The sequence below is a fragment of the Ostrea edulis genome, chromosome 7 (assembly GCF_947568905.1).
Source record: "Ostrea edulis chromosome 7, xbOstEdul1.1, whole genome shotgun sequence".
NCBI lineage: Eukaryota > Metazoa > Mollusca > Bivalvia > Ostreida > Ostreidae > Ostrea > Ostrea edulis.
Genome location: NC_079170.1, coordinates 61,455,596 through 61,478,315, shown reverse-complemented (window position 1 = coordinate 61,478,315; position 22,720 = coordinate 61,455,596). Strand labels below are relative to the sequence as shown.

The 22,720-nt window shown below is 34.4% G+C and overlaps 1 protein-coding gene and 1 non-coding gene across 4 annotated transcripts in view; both read right to left on the bottom strand.

Annotated features, from left to right (window-relative positions):
• Positions 1-19,914, bottom strand: part of LOC130048327 (alpha-aminoadipic semialdehyde synthase, mitochondrial-like) — a 30,884-nt gene extending 10,970 nt beyond the window's left edge. The window contains exons 1-13 of one of the 3 annotated variants that reach the window (XM_056144919.1): positions 19,804-19,898; positions 16,058-16,433; positions 15,664-15,721; positions 15,216-15,392; positions 14,259-14,411; positions 13,646-13,792; positions 11,109-11,187; positions 9,006-9,133; positions 8,509-8,783; positions 7,423-7,534; positions 4,967-5,026; positions 1,754-1,827; positions 471-592 (exon numbers count right to left, since the gene is read on the bottom strand). In XM_056144919.1, the coding sequence (XP_056000894.1) occupies positions 471-592; positions 1,754-1,827; positions 4,967-5,026; positions 7,423-7,534; positions 8,509-8,783; positions 9,006-9,133; positions 11,109-11,187; positions 13,646-13,792; positions 14,259-14,411; positions 15,216-15,392; positions 15,664-15,721; positions 16,058-16,110 (1,438 nt within the window). In that variant the 5' untranslated portion in view covers positions 16,111-16,433; positions 19,804-19,898. Of the gene's footprint in view, positions 1-470; positions 593-1,753; positions 1,828-4,966; positions 5,027-7,422; positions 7,535-8,508; positions 8,784-9,005; positions 9,134-11,108; positions 11,188-13,645; positions 13,793-14,258; positions 14,412-15,215; positions 15,393-15,663; positions 15,722-16,057; positions 16,434-19,803 lie in introns of all 3 variants that reach the window. The other 2 variants (XM_056144917.1, XM_056144918.1) reach the window with 2 other exon arrangements.
• A 1,028-nt stretch (positions 19,915-20,942) lies between these two features.
• Trnay-aua (transfer RNA tyrosine (anticodon AUA)) lies at positions 20,943-21,017 on the bottom strand. The gene is given in 2 exon segments: positions 20,943-20,977; positions 20,981-21,017. It is a non-coding gene; the product is annotated as a tRNA-Tyr (tRNA).
• Between the last annotated feature and the right edge of the window lie 1,703 nt (positions 21,018-22,720).

Below are 22,720 nucleotides of genomic sequence, written 5' to 3'. Positions count from 1 at the left end.
GGCAATTACCCATACGTGTACATGTATACAGGCAAATTACGATGTATGTTGCAAAATAGAAATTTGAATAAAGATCTTTAACCTAACTACTGCGGATTGTACATGATATTAACCTGATTACTGTGGAATCTATATGATATTGACCTGATTACTGTGGAATGTATATGATATTAACCTGATTACTGTGGAATGTATATGATATTGACCTGATGATACTGTGGAGTGTATATGATATTGACCTGATGATACTGTGGAATGTATATGATATTAACCTGATTACTGTGGAATGTATATGATATTGACCTGATGATACTGTGGAGTGTATCTGATATTGACCTAACTACTCAGTGGAATGTATGATATTGACCTAACCACTGTGGAGTGTTTATGATACTGATCTACTTTCTGTCAGTACGGAGTGAACATGATATTGACCTACTTACTGTGGGGTGTACTTAAAATTGACCTACCTACTGTGACATCAGTGTTCTTGCTTTTGGCCAAGTACTCCACCACCGGGAGGGAAACATACCCTGCCCCCAGGATCAGCACACTCTTGTTCTCAGGGTGGCGCTGAGCCTTCTGTGAGGAACTGCGAAAATCATATCAAAATCACAGCAACTCTTCAATGTGATAAAATCAACAGGTTTGTTAAATATTCATAGGCAAAACCATAGTGAAATGGATTATTCATACTGAGCATGCTCGTAATAATGATGGATATTCCTGCCAGTATCTACAATCCCGTAGCTCTCCGGGTAAAAAGTGAGACAGACCAATATTTTTTTACCCAGACAGCTACAATATCTGTGGTGAATGTCCCCAAATTTTTATAACCAGAGAACTACAGTTCTATTGTTATCTAGCCAGCAGATAAATTTGGAATGAGGTATTATACATTTGTTAATGCTGCAAAAGTGATATTTTATTACAAGTAAGTCACACAGAAGCCAGTCACTGGTTCATGTGAGTTAAAAAGGGACATACCTCATCTAATCAGAGAAACTATTAGTAATTTTTACTGATGCAGCAGTACTGCACTGTATTTTAAATCCTAGTACCGTAAATCTGGTTAATTTTGCAGTCAATTAATTTTTAGCGTTTTTGCGAATCGAATTTGCAAAAACATTTTTCTCAAAAATAATGAAATTTCACACGTTTTTAATATGTTTTTACATAAATTCGCAAAAATAAGAAACACAAAAATAAATATATAGGCTTTTTACTCAAATTTGCAAAAATAAATCGACGCAAAAATATCCAGATTTACGGTAATATCCAAAAAAAAAAATTCCTTGTGATCATTAAACCATTATATTTCATATATATATCTGTTTATTAAACTTGTAATAAGGTAGGTCAAAAGGGGTGTATTTTGCTAATTTTTATGAATAAGAAAAAAGCGTGAAATTATTCACCAAGGGTAGACACACACACCCACCCCCGCATTGCAAACAGTTTGGAATACAAAAATACATGTATGAAAGGAATCAAGTATTTTCTGTTACACCCCCTTCTAATTCTTTCATGAAAACCCCTGCATGCTGATCATCCAACACAGAATCTGATCCAAACTATATGATAAAATGTCCATGAAGTACAAATATAAATGAAAATGAATATCGTACGGCTCCCCCTTACAATGATGAGGCATATGATGACACGGTATTCCTGTCAAAACTTACTAAGCGTAAACAAATGAGTATCATCATTAATATTATAAATACACTGTTACAAACTGCATTCTACCTACCTCTGATTTTTTCTCCTCAGTTCGGCAATATACTCATGATTTGGGGTCAGACTCTTGTTAGATGCAATCACAGCCTACAATACAGACAAACACATTAAAGGTACCAATCACAGCCTACAATACAGACAAACACATTAAAGGTACCAATCATAGCCTACAATGCAGACAAACACATTAAAGGTACCAATCACAGCCTACAATACAGACAAATACATTAAAGGTACCAATCACAGCCTACAATACAGACAAACACATTAAAGGTACCAATCACAGCCTACAATACAGACAAACAATCACAGCCTACAATACAGACAAACAATCACAGCCTACAATACAGACAAACAAGCACATTAAAGGTACCATTCAGTCTAAATCAGACATTTTACATCAGTTATACCTACACTGTAAAGTAACTCAGTCTCACATCATTTAGACCTATAATAGTAACCCAGTCCTACTATACATAATGTCTATCTATAATAGTTCAAAGGTCACCATCAATCATAAAGTTAATAGTAAGTGAATCATGTGTTAAGGTCACAAGGTCATCGAACATTGAAATGATCTTGTAACACCAGTATTAGGCACCAAGACTGTATCATATCAGTCACTTATACTTACAAAATATCAGTCCAGTATAAATACACTTATAATATATCAGTCCAGTATAAATACACTTACAATATATCAGTCCAGTATAAACACACTTACAATATATCAGTCCAGTATAAATACACTTACAATATATCAGTCCAGTATACATACACTTACAATATATCAGTCCAGTATAGATACACTTACAATATATCAGTCCAGTATAAACACACTTACAATATATCAGTCCAGTATACATACACTTACAATATATCAGTCCAGTATAAATACACTTACAATATATCAGTCCAGTATAAACACACTTACAATATATCAGTCCAGTATAAATACACAATATATCAGTCCAGTATAAATACACAATATATCAGTCCAGTATAAACACACTTACAATATATCAGTCCAGTATACATACACTTACAATATATCAGTCCAGTATAGATACACTTACAATATATCAGTCCAGTATAGATACACTTACAATATATCAGTCCAGTATAAACACACTTACAATATATCAGTCCAGTATAGATACACTTACAATATATCAGTCCAGTATAGATACACTTACAATATATCAGTCCAGTATAAATACACTTACAATATATCAGTCCAGTATAAATACACTTACAATATATCAGTCCAGTATATATACACTTACAATATATCAGTCCAGTATAAACACACTTACAATATATCAGTCCAGTATAAATACACTTACAATATATCAGTCCAGTATAAATACACTTACAATATATCAGTCCAGTATAAACACACTTACAATATATCAGTCCAGTATAAATACACTTACAATATATCAGTCCAGTATAAACACACTTACAATATATCAGTCCAGTATAGATACACTTACAATATATCAGTCCAGTATAAATACACTTACAATATATCAGTCCAGTATAAATACACTTACAATATATCAGTCCAGTATAAATACACTTACAATATATCAGTCCAGTATACATACACTTACAATATATCAGTCCAGTATAAACACACTTACAATATATCAGTCCAGTATAAATACACTTACAATATATCAGTCCAGTATAAATACACTTACAATATATCAGTCCAGTATAAACACACTTACAATATATCAGTCCAGTATAGATACACTTACAATATATCAGTCCAGTATAAATACACTTACAATATATCAGTCCAGTATAAATACATGTACAATATATCAGTCCAGTATAAATACACTTACAATATATCAGTCCAGTATAAATACACTTACAATATATCAGTCCAGTATAAATACACTTACAATATATCAGATATGGATGCATGGGGCGAATAAAAAAAATTGCTGATTTGAGAATGAAAGTCCAAATCCAATAAACGGAAAGCTGATGAAGGTTAACAAGAAAGAAATGGTCAGACATGTTATATAAAACTGTTTCAATGAGTATTTCAGGAATTAACTTTTGTATTCAGTGAATTTGTGTGAAAATGACCTATAGAAATCACTCATCAATTGTCAATATACAGCTATGAAATTGATCATCAAGTCAAATAATCAAAATATCAAATCTAAAAGAATTTGTGTACATAGCGTGTTTACACCTTCTTTAATTTCAGATGTTTAATTTAAATCAATGTTTCACTTTCTACTTCTGCACTGATATTGATAACAAACATCATTAAAAAAACTGCATCATTTCAAAAATACCAGTATCGTACCATTTTGTTCTTTATGAGGTCCAACCCTATTAAAAATAGCAAATCCTTCTCACTTACAGTTCGAACGTTTTTGTTATGTAGGTCAAAATTCAAGGTCAGAAGGTCATTAAAGTTGACAATGTTAGAAAGTGCTTGTTACAAAAACTAAATATACCAATTATTGCAGCTCTTTCATGACATTCATAATTATAATAAAAAAGTCATAAGCAATGTTAGTGTTTTCAATAAGCAGGTCAAAGATCAATGTCAAGGTCATACGGTGATCAAAAACATGGCATCCTCTAAAAGGCTTTGCCACAAGCAGTATCCCCATCACTAAATATTAAAGCCCTGTAACTTAGGCCAATTCAACTGATTATCATCCAGGGTCACCAAAAAGTATGGGGTGGGTGGGAGGATTTTATTTTTTAATTTTTATTTTCTGAGAAAATATCAATGACAAACGAGTTTTTGTCAACAGAAGTGCATCATTTAATGCCAGATGGATATCAAGCTATGCTCATTTCACAGGCGAATTCCAGGTTAAGCTTTAATTTCAAACATAGAAAGATACCTAACTTCTTTAAAATTTACTCCCGTAAGAACGCGAGAAATTAAGAAAACCATATCTATTTCGTTCATGTGGCTTTTCACGTTGCTATACCGGAAATGTAAACAAGAAGCATATATACCGGAGTCGGGCATGAAAATTTTCCGGAAATCGTAAGTTTCGCAAAATAAAAAAATTCGGGGTGGGCCGATTTTTGAGGGGCGGGCGGGGATGATAATCTATCAATTAAGTTGAATTGGCCTTATTGCAAACTTTATCAGCAATGTTCAATTTTTGTGCAGAAATAGACAGGTAACTACGGGTACATTGTACATGATTGTATGACGGCTAAAATTGTAACTTACACTTTTTACCACAGCAGGTACATCATAATCGTCCCATGGAAGTGTCGCTGGGTACTTCAGCTAAAAAGAAAAAAGAAAACTTTTCCATTATAGTGACTGTAAAAGTTTTTAACTTACAATAAATGTATTCTTAGGCAATACACAATATACATTGTGTGTATTTGTTATGTGATACTATATATAGATTTAAAGGGAAAGGCAACCCTAACCATACTGTTGCCCTTATGAATAAAGTATTACTAACTTACTGATATCGTAAATGACAGTCTTTAACAACAAAAATCCTTGCTTAACAATTATATCAATATTAATCTATCTTATATTTCAAATTACCCGCCGCTAAGAGAGCGGCCATTGAAGTTTAATTTATTACGTCACACCGTCGGTTCCAGTTTATTTCATCAGCAGCACTGTAAACATGACAAGTCAAGAACAGTTAAATTTGGAGCCGTACAGATTTAAACACGTTCTTTCACAAGAAGAATTTAAGAAAAGAAGACATTCAGTCGAGTCGCAGACCAGGCAGATGGTACTCGTTTCTTCATACACATGTAAATGTCTCAAATCTCAACTTGTCATTACGCAAATGATGGATCCACAGTTTACATAGTATTTTCTTTTCAAATAACTTTGTTGGGTCAGGAATTACGGGGGGGGGAACGGACTTTTTTCACATCTCCCCTTTGCACTAGTGTAATTAACTGTCTCCCCTTTGCACTAGTGTAATTAACTGCTTGACAGGAAGGCATCCACCTATTTACAATGTATTTGTAAAATCTACCACATGCACACCTTTGATCTCATCAAAACCGGAATAGACGGAGTGACGGCAAAATTTTTGATTTTTGTGGTCTTGAATACAAAAGAGTTCCGCATCATGGCAGCCTCTATAGATGGCGGGAATTTCAATTTTTAACATTCTAAAATTACTACTGAAGCTTATCTAGGCCATATATCCAAAGAATAGTATGACAAATCTTCATCATATAATTAATCCTATCATTTATCACGTAAAATTTTTTGGGGTTGCCTTTCCCTTTAAAGTATTCAAAACGATGAGAAACAAATCACTGACAGCTTAGTTAGTTCTCCCTAAGGTAGTCAGTCTCTTTTATTTTCATAGCTGGTAATTAACAAGGCATTTAGTACATACTGTACAGCTGTATAAAATGGTGTTTGACAAGAATAAATTTGTTATTGAATTATCTTTGATCACTTCTTATACAACAAGAGGCTCATGGGCAGCATCACTTTCTACATCACTGCTTTTTCCCATGTACATGTAAAACTTTAAACCACTATAAAGTGGTGGATGTAGATGGGGGTTACACAGGTTGTGACACAGCCCCTCCTGTAGATTGAAGAAATCGTTATTATTTGCTATTTGGGTGGAAAAGGTGCAAACTTGGGTCACACACCCCCCTCCCCCTGAATTTCCTGGATCCAGCTCTGCTATTGTGACCACACTCTGACCTACGGGGTCAATGATTGAAAAAACTTTAGGCTATGTTAGGTATACATGAGGGCTTGCATTTATATTTGTCAAATTATTACATTCCAGATTTAAGAAAATGTCAACAGATTTTTTTTTCTAATCATATTTCTGTGCAGTACTTAAAACCCTTATTGTGACTCCACCCTGAGCCAGAGTTTTCACAAACATGAATCTTTATTATGAAAGAAAGCTTTCCTAAAAGTTTTGGCTTTCTTTATTTAGTGATTCAAGAGACAATCTTTTAAATGTCCACTCTAGTTTGATTTGATCGTCTCCCCTTGATATGCATGCATGAGCCTTCATAAAGATTTCTGCATGACAGGAACATAAATTTTGTTGGAGAATTTTTCAATAATTATTGTAAAAAAAAAATTTAACGATGAAATATTTCAAAAGCCTAAAGTTTTATATTAATAATCAATATAAATATGTTTCAAATTATTGAATCCAACGGAAACAACTCTGTTTTCATGTGATAGATTTCCTTTATTTTTCACAAACATTTTGTATATATTGTTTACAGAAACAGTTTCATGAAATTGTTATCAATACTATTATATCATTTTAACCAGTTTTTATGAAATTTTGATAATGCTGTTTAAGGAAAACTGTCATTTTCTGACGTTAATAACAGGCTAATTGATAAAAAAATTATTAATAATGCAACATACTTATTTTATCATTTTTATTTGTTACCAAGATATATTATTTGAAGAATCAAAAATCAAATATGAGATTGAACCTATAATTCTAGAGGGGTGGAATTACCTTAAATGGACAAACTTCAATCAAAAAATCTCGAGTGAGCTTTCAGCTCAAGAGAGCTGAAAAGCTCTGACACATATATATTATTACTACGGTAACTTGATCCAAAGAGTTGGATCACATCAAGTTGGCAAGCGTGGATCATCAGATCAAACGAGACGCAAAGCTATGAAAATATGAATGATATGAAAATTACCATATTTGGAATGTAGGGCAGGAGAAGATTTCCAAAGAAATCAGTGGCTTCCTTAGGAATCTGAGCCGGCATGTTGTCAATGGAACAAATCAAAGCCCCGCTGCCCTGAAAGCTAGAATAACAGATCATAGGATAGAAAATTTCATAGTGATAAAACATAAAAAAACATAGCATTGAGCGATAGCATATAGTGTATTTGTATATAGAAGTTAAAGACAACATTGCTACAATGATACTATCACAAGACAATTTTACTATAGACCATGTATATTACATGTGCTATTGTTCCACCATAGTTCAATGAAGACAAACATTTTTAGATGCATGCACCATCTACATATGCAACAAAGCTACATGATCCAACTGTAAAAACTACATGTATTTCGTGCCAAAGAAATCTAGTATGATATTTATAATTTGGTGTCATAAGGAAGCATACCAATTAATTAATCTATCAAAATTTTTTTTAACTGTATACAGGGAAATATTCGCCCCCGTTTTATTTTCGCCGCTTTTACCCTCGTTGTCACTGGGCGAATTTAAGAGTGGGCGAAACTGTTTTCCATCATATCTCTCTTTTAACACCATTATGTCTGGGCGAATTTAAAAGGGCGAAACTGTCTGTAAGTGTTGAAAGACGAAAATAACACGGGGCGAAAATATCCCTGTATACTGCAGTAGGATGAACTTTTACCCTGAGTGCATGCATACAAAGGTTGTTTCATACAGTAAGACATTCATGAATATGAGGAAATTCACAATTACAGTCTTAATTATTTTAAACAATATTTCATTCACTAATAAATGAATGGGATTGGGCAGCTGGTATAGCCTATTTCAGCCCTCTCCCTAGTTACCTAATTACAGTCTATGTTCATTTATAAATATGTATGGCATATCTAACTGTTGCCAGTGAGAAGTCTTACCTTTTTTATCAAAAATAAGCTTAAATCAAGCTACTCCTAAAATGTTCAGCAATTATGCAGTGTATATATAATAATATACTTTTAACTGCTTACTACAGCTATGCCTATTGTGTGGGCATACATTAAACACCCCCCCCCCCCTTCCCAAAAGCTCACTAACCTCTCTGTCTCCATGTTCTGTTCAGCATCATACAAACAAAAAGGTTTATCAATGGTGGTGCACTCCTTCACAAACTCAATGGAGCCACCAGGATCGGCAGAGATGTCACAGATCGCCAGCAGTCTGTGGGGCAGTTGTGGACAGCCTGGACTGGACGGTAACCATGGCGACTGGATAGGCCTCAGAAGGGTCTTGGCATCAGGGATGGTGATCAACCTTGGGGCATTTGGGGCCCAGTAAATACCGTTTATAATGACCGAGGCATAGGGCGCAATCTGAAAATTTGGTAATGATTACGCATCATATCGGCAATGATAGGGATCTCAAATTGACATAAACTCTCATTTAAATAATAATGACAGACAGTAGGTTTTAGATCACTACTTATCAACATACAACCAAATTAAATCAAAATGTTTAAAGCAATCTTTATTGTTTAACCCCATCTACAGCTTAATGTGTACACTTCAAAATCTCTTATAAAACGTGCCTCGTACCTTCTGACTGAATGTAGAAGCATATCTATATGGATGCAACTCAAACTCCTCAGCATCAAACTTGCCGCCTTCCTTCCTGACATAGTGGTCATCTCGCCTGGCCACACACACGTACAGCTTATTGGTCACTGTAAAATATCTCAAATATTGACCGTTACCTACATAGAGAAATACACACACTCAACTAATAATACACACACTCAACTAATAATACACACACTCACTCATAATACACACACTCAACTAATAATACACACACTCAACTAATAATACACACACTCACTCATAATACACACACTCAACTAATAATACACACACTCAACTAATCATACACAGTCAACTAATAATACACACACTCAACTCATAATAAACACACTCAACTAATAATACACACACTCAACTCATAATAAACACACTCAACTCCTAATACACACACAACTCATAATACACAGTCAACTAATAATACACACACTCAACTTATAATACCCACACTTAACTTAACTCATAATACACACACTCAACTCATTTTACACACACTCAACTCATAATACACACACTCAACTAATCATACACACACTCAACTCATCATACACACACTCAACTCATAATACACACACTCAACTAATAATACACACACTCAACTCATAATACACACACTCAACTAATCATACACACAATCAACTCATAATACACACACTCACTCATAATACACACACTCAACTAATAATACACACACTCAACTAATCATACACACACTCAACTAATCATACACACACTCAACTCATAATACACACACTCAACTCATAATACACACACTCAACAGATAATACAGACTCTCAAATAATAATACACACTCTCATCTCATAATACACACACTCAACTAATAATACACACACTCAACTAATAATACACACACTCAACTAATAATACACACACTCAACTCATAATACACACACTCTACTCATAATGCACACACTCAACTCATAATACACACACTCAACTCATAATACACACACTCAACAGATAATACAGACTCTCAAATAATAATACACACTCTCATCTCATAATACACACACTCAACTAATAATACACACACTCAACTAATCATACACACACTCAACTCATAATACACACACTCAACTAATCATACATACACTCAACTCATAATACACACACTCAACTCATAATACACACACACACTCAACTAATCATACACACACTCAACTCATGATACACCACTCAACTCATAATACACACACTCAACTCATAATACACACACTCAACAGATAATACAGACTCTCAAATAATAATACACACTCTCATCTCATAATACACACACTCAACTAATAATACACACACTCAACTAATCATACACACACTCAACTCATAATACACACACTCAACTAATCATACATACACTCAACTCATAATACACACACTCAACTCATAATACACACACACACTCAACTAATCATACACACACTCAACTCATGATACACACACTCAACTCATGATACACCACTCAACTCATAATACACACACTCAACTCATAATACACACACTCAACTCATTATACACACACTCAACTCATAATACACACACTCAACTCATAATACACACTCAACTCATGATACACCACTCAACTAATAATACACACACTCAACTCATAATACACACACTCAACTCATAATACACCACTCAACTCATAATACACACACTCAACTCATAATACACCACTCAACTCATAATACACACACTCAACTCATAATACACACACTCAACTCATAATACACACTCAACTCATAATACACCACTCAACTCATAATACACACACTCAACTCATAATACACCATTCAACTCATAATACACACACTCAACTGATGAGATAAACACACACATGCACTAATGGTATTTTTTTTTTCCTCCCATGCTTTTGTGAAGGATAAAAACCTGATTTAAAAGTTTTAAGCAGATATGTTCATTGTACAGTGTAACTAGGCCAAACAAGAACATCATGATCAGACACACCTACTTGATAATCAAACTGGGTAAAAACTGAAATCATACTGGTACTTTGAATAAACGAACTGAACAATTTCATACCTCCTTGTTTGGCAACCTTGGGCAGACTCTCTGGTTCTATATACTCATGAGGAAATTCCTGGAATACTTCCTGGGCCCCCTATAACAACAACAAGGATGATTGAACTCATATATTGATCCTCTTATCCTGGCTAAAAGTGAAGGACTTCCACTTAAAATCAAATTCAAATTACAACAAAACCAACCATTAATATACAAGTGATTTCAAATATGCCAAATACACTTTGACTTATTAAAAAATCTTGTTTTTCTTAATGAATCAATATCGATAATAAACTTTATCACAGAATCATGGTATCGAAATAAGCTTCAATATCTGTCTGTAGATGGGTTAGTTTTAAGCCCATAAATTATTTCCTTTTCATCATACTCCATTCACAGACTTACAATAGGATGACAATAATCCCTATCGATTTTGAGATTTAAGGTCAATGGTTGCTGGCAGTTAATTGATTTCCCTTTTCTCCTGGTGAAACCAAATTTCATACAATGACAAGCAAATGGAATATATTTGCTGATAAGTTACAATGAATGTTGACTGCTCATCATGGCTCAGTTGTTAGAGTGTTTGCTTCATAACTGGGAGGTCGAAGATTTGAACCATGTCAAACCCCAGACAAGTAAATAGGTCATATAAAACCCAAGACCAGTAAATAGGTCATATCAAACCTACGACAAGTAAATAGGCTGTATCAAACCCAAGACAAGTAAATAGGTCATATCAAACCTACAACAAGTAAATAGGCTGTATCAAACCTAAGACAAGTAAATAGGTCATATCAAACCTTAGACAAGTAAATAGGCTGTATCAAACCCAAGACAAGTAAATAGGTCATATCAAACCTACGACAAGTAAATAGGTCATATCAAACCTAATACAAGTAAATAGGTCATATCAAACCTACGACAAGTAAATAGGCTGTATCAAACCTAAGACAAGTAAATAGGTCATATCAAACCCAAGACAAGTAAATAGGTCATATCAAACCTACGACAAGTAAATATGTCATATCAAACCCAAGACAAGTAAATAGGTAATATCAAACCTAAGACAAGTAAATAGGTTATGTCAAACCTAAGACAAGTAAATAAGTAGAGATTGCTCCTTTGCCAAGGACTCAAAATTTAAAAAGTGAGAGTCACGCTCTTTCACATGAGACCTTAAAAACTGATGCCCCATGCCATGACAGGCATTGCCATGGTAAGGAACCCTAACTGCGCAACTGGTTTAGGCACCATGCATATGTTCAAATGTGTTGGCACTCCTCATACAACTGGTGATGTCTCAATATAAGTGAAACAAGAGATGTTTGTAAAACACATATGCCCCCCATGGTGCAAAATTGAAAAGGGTTATACACACACACATCATTTAATTGAGAGTAGTATCATCAATTCAAAATATTGAGCAGACAATATCTTCCTATGTCAAGAGTGGATTGACCATGTGACCTAAAAATCAATAGGGGTCATCAACTCCTGAAGATGTACCAGTGTACCAAGTTTGATGTCTGTCAAGCAAAGGGTTCTCAAGATATTGAACGGACAGTATATTCCTATGTCCAATTTGACCCTTGACTTTTGACCATGTGACCTTAAAATAATTAGTAGTCATCTTCTCCTGAAGATGTACCAGTGTACCAAGATAGATTGATGTCTGTCAAGCAAATGGTTCTCAAGATATTGAGCAGACAGTATATTCCTATGTACAGTTTAACTCTTGACCTTTGACCACGCGACCTCAAAATCAATAGGTGTCATCTTCTCCTGAAGATGTACCAGTGTACCAAGTTTAATGTCTGTCAAGCAAAGGGTTCTCAAGATATGGAGCAGACAGTATATTCCAATGTCCAGTTTGACCCTTGACCTTTGACCATGTGATCTGAAAATCAATAGGGGTCATCTTCTCCTGAAGACGTACCAGTGTACCACGTTTGATGTCTGTCAAGCAAAGGGTTCTCTAGACATTGAATGGTCAGTATATTCCTATGCCCAGTTTGACCCTTGACCTTTGACCATATGACTTCAAAATCAATAGGGGTCATCTACTCTTTAGGATGTACCAGTGTGCCAAGTTTGAAGTCTTTCAAGCAAAGGGTTCTCAAGATATTGAGCGGACATTATATTCCTATGTCCAGAGTAGATTGACCCTTGACCTTTTGACCTGAAAAACAATAGGGATCCTCTTCTACTCATAACTAACCCACATATGAAATATCATTATCATTAAGTGAATGGTTCTCAAGATATTGAGAGAACAACACATGGTATACAGACCGACCGACAGACAGACCGACCGACCGACAGGTGCAAAACAATATACCCCCTCTTTTTCAAAGGGGGGCATAAAAATTCAGTAGGGCCAAACAAACAAATACAACAATGGATGCTAAGAAAAAACTGATGGAGAGATAACTTTTCTAAATATGCTGGTCATCAACTTTGTTCTTGAAAAATGGGAGGGGGGGGTTATTAATCCCACTTGGAGTCTTGGACAGCTGTATTTTTTTCTATCATCTATTTCTGTATTACAATACCTGTGACACATTTCCAGACCCTGTGAAGACAAAAACTAGAGGACCAATGGACTTTGGTAGTCGATCTAGTGCGATCTCGTAGCCAGCATCTCGCACAGCCTGCCTGGCCTGCTCTGTGTTCCGGTAATTGTGACTTGGTCCAATATGCTGAAATTTTTAATTGAACTGATGATATAACAATTATTTTAAAAAATTTCCTTTTAATGAATGTGTTTCGCTTTACTTTATTTCTAAAGGTGATACAATGAATATACATTGTACACATGTAGTAATATCATTTACTATTTTTCCTCTATTCTTACAACAATAAAAAATGCTGTGATGTGGTTAAAAGTTCTATGATTGCATGCTATGAGATTTCTATGCCCAGCTTTGAAAATGTTAATATGAAAACTGCTTGGTACATATGCTAAGATGTGTTATAAATGTTCTGAGATCAGGAAATAAAACAATTTCCACCACAAATTACTTTCTCTCAACCTTCATATCAATTCTCTAATGCCTTACCTATTCCCCTAATCTAAGCATAACAAGAGCTAACTTGGTAAAAACTGGTTACTTTTCTTTTTTACAATTATTGTAATATTGCTACCCATATAACACATGTACAAACCATGAATGGCGTATGATGCCCGAGGGCCAGCAGTCTCAATCCCAACCCGTGAAGGATGTTGATCATTCCCGCCACGCCCGCGTATTTACCGAATGCCACGACACGCTGGCCCACGTCGTCCACCATCCTTTCATAGTCTATCAGACGGATATTCTGTAAACCCAGATTAACATTTGACATACATGTACATTGAAAACTTCAGAATGCCGTACAACCATCTTTATTAGATTATTTGAAAGACAGTGATTCATTGCTAATCTTTCAAAAATAATTTTATACAGAGAAATATGTGGAAGAATAATTGTAAATACAATGAGAAAGAGGTCTATGGGCCTTAACAGTCACTTGAGCATCACAGACAAATATCCTGCATGCATGATATAATAGCTTTGATTAAGGTACAATCAATGCACTATTCAGCACCACCCTATGACTGAGAACTGAATGGGCTCCACCTTTTGTGATCAAAAATGATAATCACTTTTTTTTGTGTGTTTCTCAAATGTAAAATCATGACCTAAAAATATTTTTAATTTATTCAAAGAGCAAAACATGAGCTTCTGTTCAAGTTCAATCCCTGCTTATTATCACAATGCACTCAATATATCTGTCTAGGATTCAAGAAGAGAAAATTCATAAAATTGTTGCATTTTCTTAATAAGAACCCCTACGTGAAAATTAGGCCAATGGCATCATATACACAAAAGCAGAAACTTGATTTCTCATTCACTTTCATTATATGGGAAAGTACACATATTCATTCATAGACAATTTGGCTCCCATTTTTGGGCCAAGTACAAACAAAATTGTACTTTGTCCTTTGCTCTTGTATCCAGATGTTATAATTGATGATATACACACGTACTTGTCAAATATTCTCAATTCATGCAAAAGGTGTGGAAACAGAATTGTTCAACAACTATCGATATCAAAATTGTGTGACTCATGAACTTTTACCTTCTCCAATATGGCATCCAACAGGGGCATGTTATCCTTCTGAGCCTTGATAGTGTGGGAGAAAAACGCGTACGTTTTGTTTGGTAGGAGCAAGTCGATGGGAACGGACTTGACCCCAATGATCAGTTCGGCCTCACTTAGGTCCTCCCGAATGACAGCCCCCACATCAGAATACTCCTGTCAATCAAAACACAGTGTCATGGAAACATGGGTGTATCTCTCTACAACCCCTCCCTCAATATTTCTGTTGAAATCATTTTGCAGCATAATTAGTTATAAATGTAATAATTTCATTTATAGCACAATATGAATTTTAAAAATGCTTCACTTATAATAAGGAAAATAATTCAAAATTTAATTTCAAATTTAACAACTACAGTTTTGATTTATAACCCAAAAAAAAAGCGTGCAAAATAGCAAGGAAATATTAATATGAATAAACTTGTACACTAGTACTAGGGACTTGGTGCACTCTGCTTGCCAAGGGTCCCTGGAGTGTGCCCAATCTGTAAAACATTTCTTTAGCTAATACGAACTGTAGAAAGCATCCTTGGGAGTGATTTTTAAAAGTATGAATTCAATATACATGTCTATATATGTCTTTAAAATTCAATAGTGTAACAATTCAATATTTTTCATGTTTGAGGTATAATTTTACATCTTGAATCTATTGCTTTTATCTCTAAAATACAGACGCATTACAAATAAATGGTTTCCCTTTTCAAAAGACAATTGAATATTATTACATGTATCTACAAAAATTATTGAAACATTTCAACAAAAATCCACTTTATCTTCAGATCTCTTCCTTCAATTCATTTTTATTTCAAATATCAACTAACCTGCATGTTATATGCCCTTCTGTTAGAAGGCTGGACAATGACCTTGACCCCATTCTTCACCAGTTTCCTGACATGGCGTGGATTAAGTGGGGCCCTCCTCTCCCACACATTGATGGTCTCCCGGCGAATGGCCATGACCTTTGGTCCATCTGACATAAACCGCTGGGCCACCTCATGTTGTGGGGACAGAAGTCTAGAACAAAATTTCTGTGTTGTCGTCTTCCACATTCTACCAAAGGTCACGGCCTTGGTCGTTAATTTTAACTCTAACGCAACTTATCTCTTTCCAATGCAGTGAATTTACGTCACTATTTTTTAGAAATTTCTCCGAATCCTGTTAACGTCTGTATGTTACACTTCTACTGTTATAAAATACCTGCAAAGGACAACAAAAAAAACATTCATTTTACAACATATCTTGTATTGCAAATAAATGCAATTTCTTATAAAAACCATATACTTATACATGTTGTCTTGTTTGCTTAATCAAAGAGGCATTTAGATATTTGCCAGTTGTTGTCAATATGTGAAAAAAATTCTAGGGTACGGGGAATAATTCAGGGTCGGTTGGGTTAGCAGAAACATGTACAGCATTTTTATTTCAGGCCCACACTGGGTACATTCCCTTGATACAAGGAGGAATAACACACCAGAGAAATCCAATATCGATGGAAGTGGAAGATATGTACAATAATCATGATAATACTTTGAATTCAAAAAGTTTCAAATTTACCTTATCTAATAAAAAAAAATCCAGTTTTAGTTGAACAGTAATCTGAAAAAAATTAGAACTCCTTCTAGACTCGACCTACAAATCAGCAGTCGACACGTTAACCTTAGGCTACTGAGCAACCCAGCCAAGTGATTAAATTTGAAAGGAATATAATACATACATCGCTGATATATTTACATTTTCATTAAGTTTCAAAAGGAGTCAGACATCGTGAACAAGTAACTATTCCTCCTTAAAACAAGCAGAATCCCTTAAACAAAATTAAGAAATTGTATAGATCAGTGATTTTACTAGGCCCTGTAATTAATTAAGCCTAACATTCATGTGTGCAACACTTCACCTACTTTTATATGAACTGTATATAAATTAATTCCTCAATGACCTCAACTATTAATTCATATAGTACAGTACTGTACTATAACATTACAAATTAGATTTCATAAAAAATTTGCATACCATTATTCATGAAAGAATCTCCCCATTTGTCTCTCGGTCATTGACTAGCTCACGATTAAGCAGTCTTTGGAAAATAAGAATTTTAATGACCATATGATGACTAGGCCTCACTGAAAGGTTGATGTTGGTTTTTTTTATGGTGTTTTTTTTTTTCTTCATTTTATTCTGGTATAAAATATCACAGAATGTCATGATTATAAATTTAAAACAACAAATTGAAACCTGACATAATCTATAGCACTATTCAGTTAAAACAGTTAAAGAATAAGTAACTGTATGAATAACATGACAAATGATACCTAAGGATAACCCATCAAAAGCTTAAATTAGCTTATTTCCAAAGAGGTCATATTACTCATATATTTATATAATAGATTATGATCAACAGACAAAAAGAATAAAAATCACATGATCGAGCTAGCAATTGGGATTTTGGCAAGTTTTGATTAATAGTTGCATAATGCGGTGAAAAATGACAACCTTCAGACATTTTATAATAGAATAATATAAAGTGTTAAAAAATAAGTATTAAACAAAATTGGACATGTTATCTGCATGGTTGTACCCCTTGCTAATAAGGACTTTACAGCTTTTTTAAAACTTATACTTAGTTGCCAACTCTTTTGTGTTTTTAAAGGTAAATTATTCCAATCCTTGATAGCATTGTAAAAAAAAAAAAAACCAAAAAAACAAGAAGATTCTTTGCCTTTTATCTTAAGTATGACTTAGAATTTATGTTTGTAGCACTTCTAGTATTATTGTTTAGAACAAATTTATCACAGAGATAATGTGGTGCTTTACCATGAAATATATCAAATACACGGTCCTACTAAACATGAGAGTACGCTAGGGTACGATAAAGTACTTTATAGTACGCTGGTAAAATTTCATAATTTAATGCAATTTAACCACAGTTCGTAGATGTTTATACTTTAATTTAACCTAATAAATGTATATCTGGAATATATTGTGTATGTTTTCATTAGTTATAGGGATTATTTCAAGTTACAGTTTACCGTTTGATCACGATCAAATTTAACTACATATTACTAGGGCACTACATCTAAATTCCCAGATTACGCCTTTATCTTATTTTTGAAGTATTAAGTCTTTTTATTATCAACTGAATAAAGAATTCCTTGAAAATAAATCATTGGTATTTGGGTTTAATACTGGTGTAATATGTCACATCGCTCAAATACTTTCTCCAAACAAAATACTAATAATCGGGATCAAGATGCCGTAAATCTTCAATAAATTTAATGTTTTCTGGTCAAAATATCGCTAAAAAGCAAGTACTTGTGACAAATATTGCAATATTATTTTCTAATCATGCTTATTTAAGCGGTATACATACAAATAAACACTTAAATTGCATTAGATTTGGAAATTTTACCAGCGTACTCTATATAGTACTCTAACGTACGTACTCTGTTTAGTAGTACCCTCAAATACATGGTTCAATCTTGGTTGGGTATAGCTCTGTCATCCACTCTTAACATGCCCAAAGAATCTAGAATGGCACAATTTAAGAAATGCTAGCTCTAGGACCTAGATTTAAGATAAATCTGACAACTTTGTTTTGGGTTTAAATAGCCATTTTTATTTAAGTTGTTTGCCAATACCACAATACCAAGAAGAACATGCATAATCAAATTAGCATTGTATTAAAACAAAACATAAGGTTGTTCTTGACGGTAAATTTAGGCAAGATGCATTTCGATCTGTACAAAAAATGAAGTCTATAGCATGTGCATGTATGCATGTGCATTTATGGGAAGGTACAGTTATGTATAATGTCCTGATTACACATATTTTCTTCACTGATGAAGATATATAAGTGCATCAACCAAACTTTTTTTACTTTAAAATTAATATATAATTTATTCAATGTTACATGTATATAAGAATGATATGAAAAAATAAGTAAAATTATCAATGAATATTATTTTTATTTGGCAGATAAAAAAAAAAGACGGGTGAAATGGCATAATTTTGAGTATAGGCCTAATGACCTGCTCAAATAAAGCATTTTATCAAATATTATTAAGTATGTATGTAATCAGGTCAAGCAGAACAATGGGCCCTACTATATAAGGACCTTCCCCCGCTGACTTTGTAGCGCTTTCAACCCCAGTGTCCGCAGTCTTATACATCTACGTGCATGTCTGGTCTATGATATATGCAGTTTCTCCCTTCCTGTTACAATATTATTAAACTAGGAGTTTGCGTTCCTCTTCAGGGCCGGGGCACCCTGTGGCGCGCCTCAAGTTTCATGTAAACTGGTAAATCATCGCATTATAATGATTTTACGAAAAAAATATTTTATATTCTTGTTTAATCCTCTTGTATTAATGATCGCAAATGTGCAGAGTTTTTATAAGGAGAAAAACAATCATGGATTTCTGCAGAAAACATGAGTGACCACAGCTAGGAAACAAAACATGTCGAGAACTTGGAACTTCGCCACCAGCAAAAACTTGAAAAAGCAAGGTTTAGATCGCTCCTATATTGGCGAAAATCAGTCCAAAATATAGCAAAGAACTTTCATACTTACGATAATACACACCGAATGATCTTCCTTTTCTCAACAAACCGTGTTTTTGTCCGTCGATAATTTTGTAAACATGTCTGACGAAGTCGGCCAATGGAATCGCGCTACAAAGCACACCCCCAACAAAACAAGGTGAGACGCTGAAGGTCAGGGCTATTTTTAGATTGTTGGCGGCGGATCCAGCATTGTAAACCAATTTATCGCTTAGGTGGGTTCTCTCTCTCTCTCTCTCTCTCTCTCTCTCTCTCTCTCTCTCTCTCTCTCTGTTTTTCTTTTCTTTTCTTTCTTTGTTGTTTAAATTGGGTTTGTCTTTGTTTAATTTACATACAGTACTTGGCCATATAAGTATTTTCCCAAAGAAATTTCCAAGTTATATATTTGAATTTATACATATACATATATTTTCAAACAATTTTCCTAAACTCAATTCTTGATCAATTCTGGTGAAATAAAAAGCACTGATCTCGGACGCACCCACAGTATGACCTATTAATTTCAGCGGAATAATTAGGCCGATATCATAATCGATTGTAAAGATATGACAACTTTAATACGAAGTTTAATTTGAGAGTAATTACTCTTTATATAAGTATAATGTGTAATTTTGGAATTAAAAAAAAAATCAATACAATGAATGAAATGTTATCTCTGCAATATTTCATCGCAGCATATTTTCCCCTAAATTATGACAGTTACTTCCGATATTTCTAAACAAAATGGTGTTTATTTCATCCAAATAGAGGGAAAATTGGTTCCAAGGGAAGATTTTGAAAATATGTGGTTTTGTATTGTGAAAATTTTCTTTGGGAAATTCCTCATGGCCAAGTGCTGGCACACTACAAGGAAGTCCTACAAATCATATCACAAAATCCATCAAAGTCACGAAAAATCAAATCATAAAAAAAATCCATCAAAGTCACCAAAAATCAAATCATATCACAAAAATCCATTAAAGTCACGAAAAATCAAATCATATCACAAAAATCCATTAAAGTCACAAAAAAATCAAATCATATCACAAAAATCCATCAAAGTCACCAAAAATCTCGCATTGACAATTTTTCAGGGGGAAAAAACTTAACAGAAAACAAGAATCTAACACCTTAAACAAGGTTGTGTAATAGTAAGAGAGAAAATGTAACGGATCAGACCGGGATTCGAACCCGGGTCCCCTAAATCTCTATAGTTAGGTGCTCTACCAACTAAGCTATCTGGCCACCGGCGATCGAACCCGGCTGACCGCTACATTCCTCCCTCATTAAATGTCGTCACACCTTGAAGACATCAACCCAGATTTTAATGGCCCTGGCAGGACTTTCACCTGCAAGTCATGGGGTGGTCGGCACCAGAAGTAACAGGGAGGGAGAAAATACAGCGGACACCAGACCAGCATTCGAACACCCGCCCACCCCTGAATCTCCAGTTCCAAGGTACTCTACCAACTGAGCTAACTGACCACTGGCGACCGACCCCGTCTGACCGCTACATACATGTATTTACTTTCATTACTTTGTCATTTCTGTTTTGAATATAGTTAACATTGCATTTTTTCCCTTATCAGACTTTGCACATTCTTAAATGAAATTTTCTTTAAACTAAAATGTTTCTATTGCACGCACGCACACACCTAGAGAGAGAGAGAGAGAGAGAGAGAGAGAGAGAGAGAGAGAGAGAGAGAGAGAGAGAGAGATTAAATTCAATCAAATAATCTTTATTTAGAGTAGGAATAACATATACAGCATTATTTGAATACCGACACACATACCTCATATATTTTTACACATCGCTCATATTGTGCTTTGACAATATAATTTTTTTATGATTGAGTTTGAGTTGTCTTCCTTTCCTCAAAGAAATTCCCGAATTAGATTTTTTTTTATCAATAATTTATTAATATTCGAGGAGAGCACGTTTGCTACAGATACACTGGATTAGGAATTGAATGAAGACAATGTGTCTGTTACAGATACACAGGGTTAGGAATTGCATGAACCAAGACAGTGTGTATGTTGCAGATCCACAGGACTATGACTATGACTGTTACACAGGAACTAAGAAGTTAATTATCAGCAGCATAGGAATCAATAGGTTACATATTTCCAAAACCACGTTTCTGTGAGGATAAGAATGTGCATTGTTCCTATTTGCGGGGTTGTTTTGTCTAGATCATTATCGCATAATTTATACTTATTTGTATGCTCTTTCCTGAATGGAGGCGATGCGTCTTGTAAGCTAAATTGACAGAAATTCTAGACTTGATGGACATACTTAAATTGTTTAAATACCTCGATACGAAACTGTTTTAATACAGTAAAAACAAAACAAAAGCCAAAAAAAAAAAATCACTAAATAAATACATATAGGTGAGGAAAGTTGAAAGCTTGGAGTTGTAGACTTAGGGAATCTTCCGGAAAGCCCTACTAGGAAGTTTATAGTGAATAGACGTTTTGTCAATGAGAATGTACAGCGAAACTGAAATCAACTTCACCTGTGACTTACGCGGATATAAATTTAAAAAAAAACCACACAACTTATAACCGATAATTCAGTACTTTTAACATTATACTAAGATCTGAGTATGTATTGCAAAACTTCCAATCCTGCATCGTATTGGTTATGTAGCTTTAATGTTTGTATGATGTGTGACCGGACTTTATGATAAGGAGACTGGGGTATGTTTGTATGTGTGACCACCCCGGACTTTATGATAAGGAGACTGGGGTATGTTTGTATGTGTGACCACCCCGGACTTTATGATAAGGAGACTGGGGTTAATATATTGGTTATATAACCTAGTTTACATTGTGGTCCTGTAGTATACATCACAGACAAGCACCAGACAAGACATGCCGGACTCTACGAATACTTGTTTCCTGTAATAAACCGTTGGTTAGCAATTGCGTGCATCAAAGACAATGGG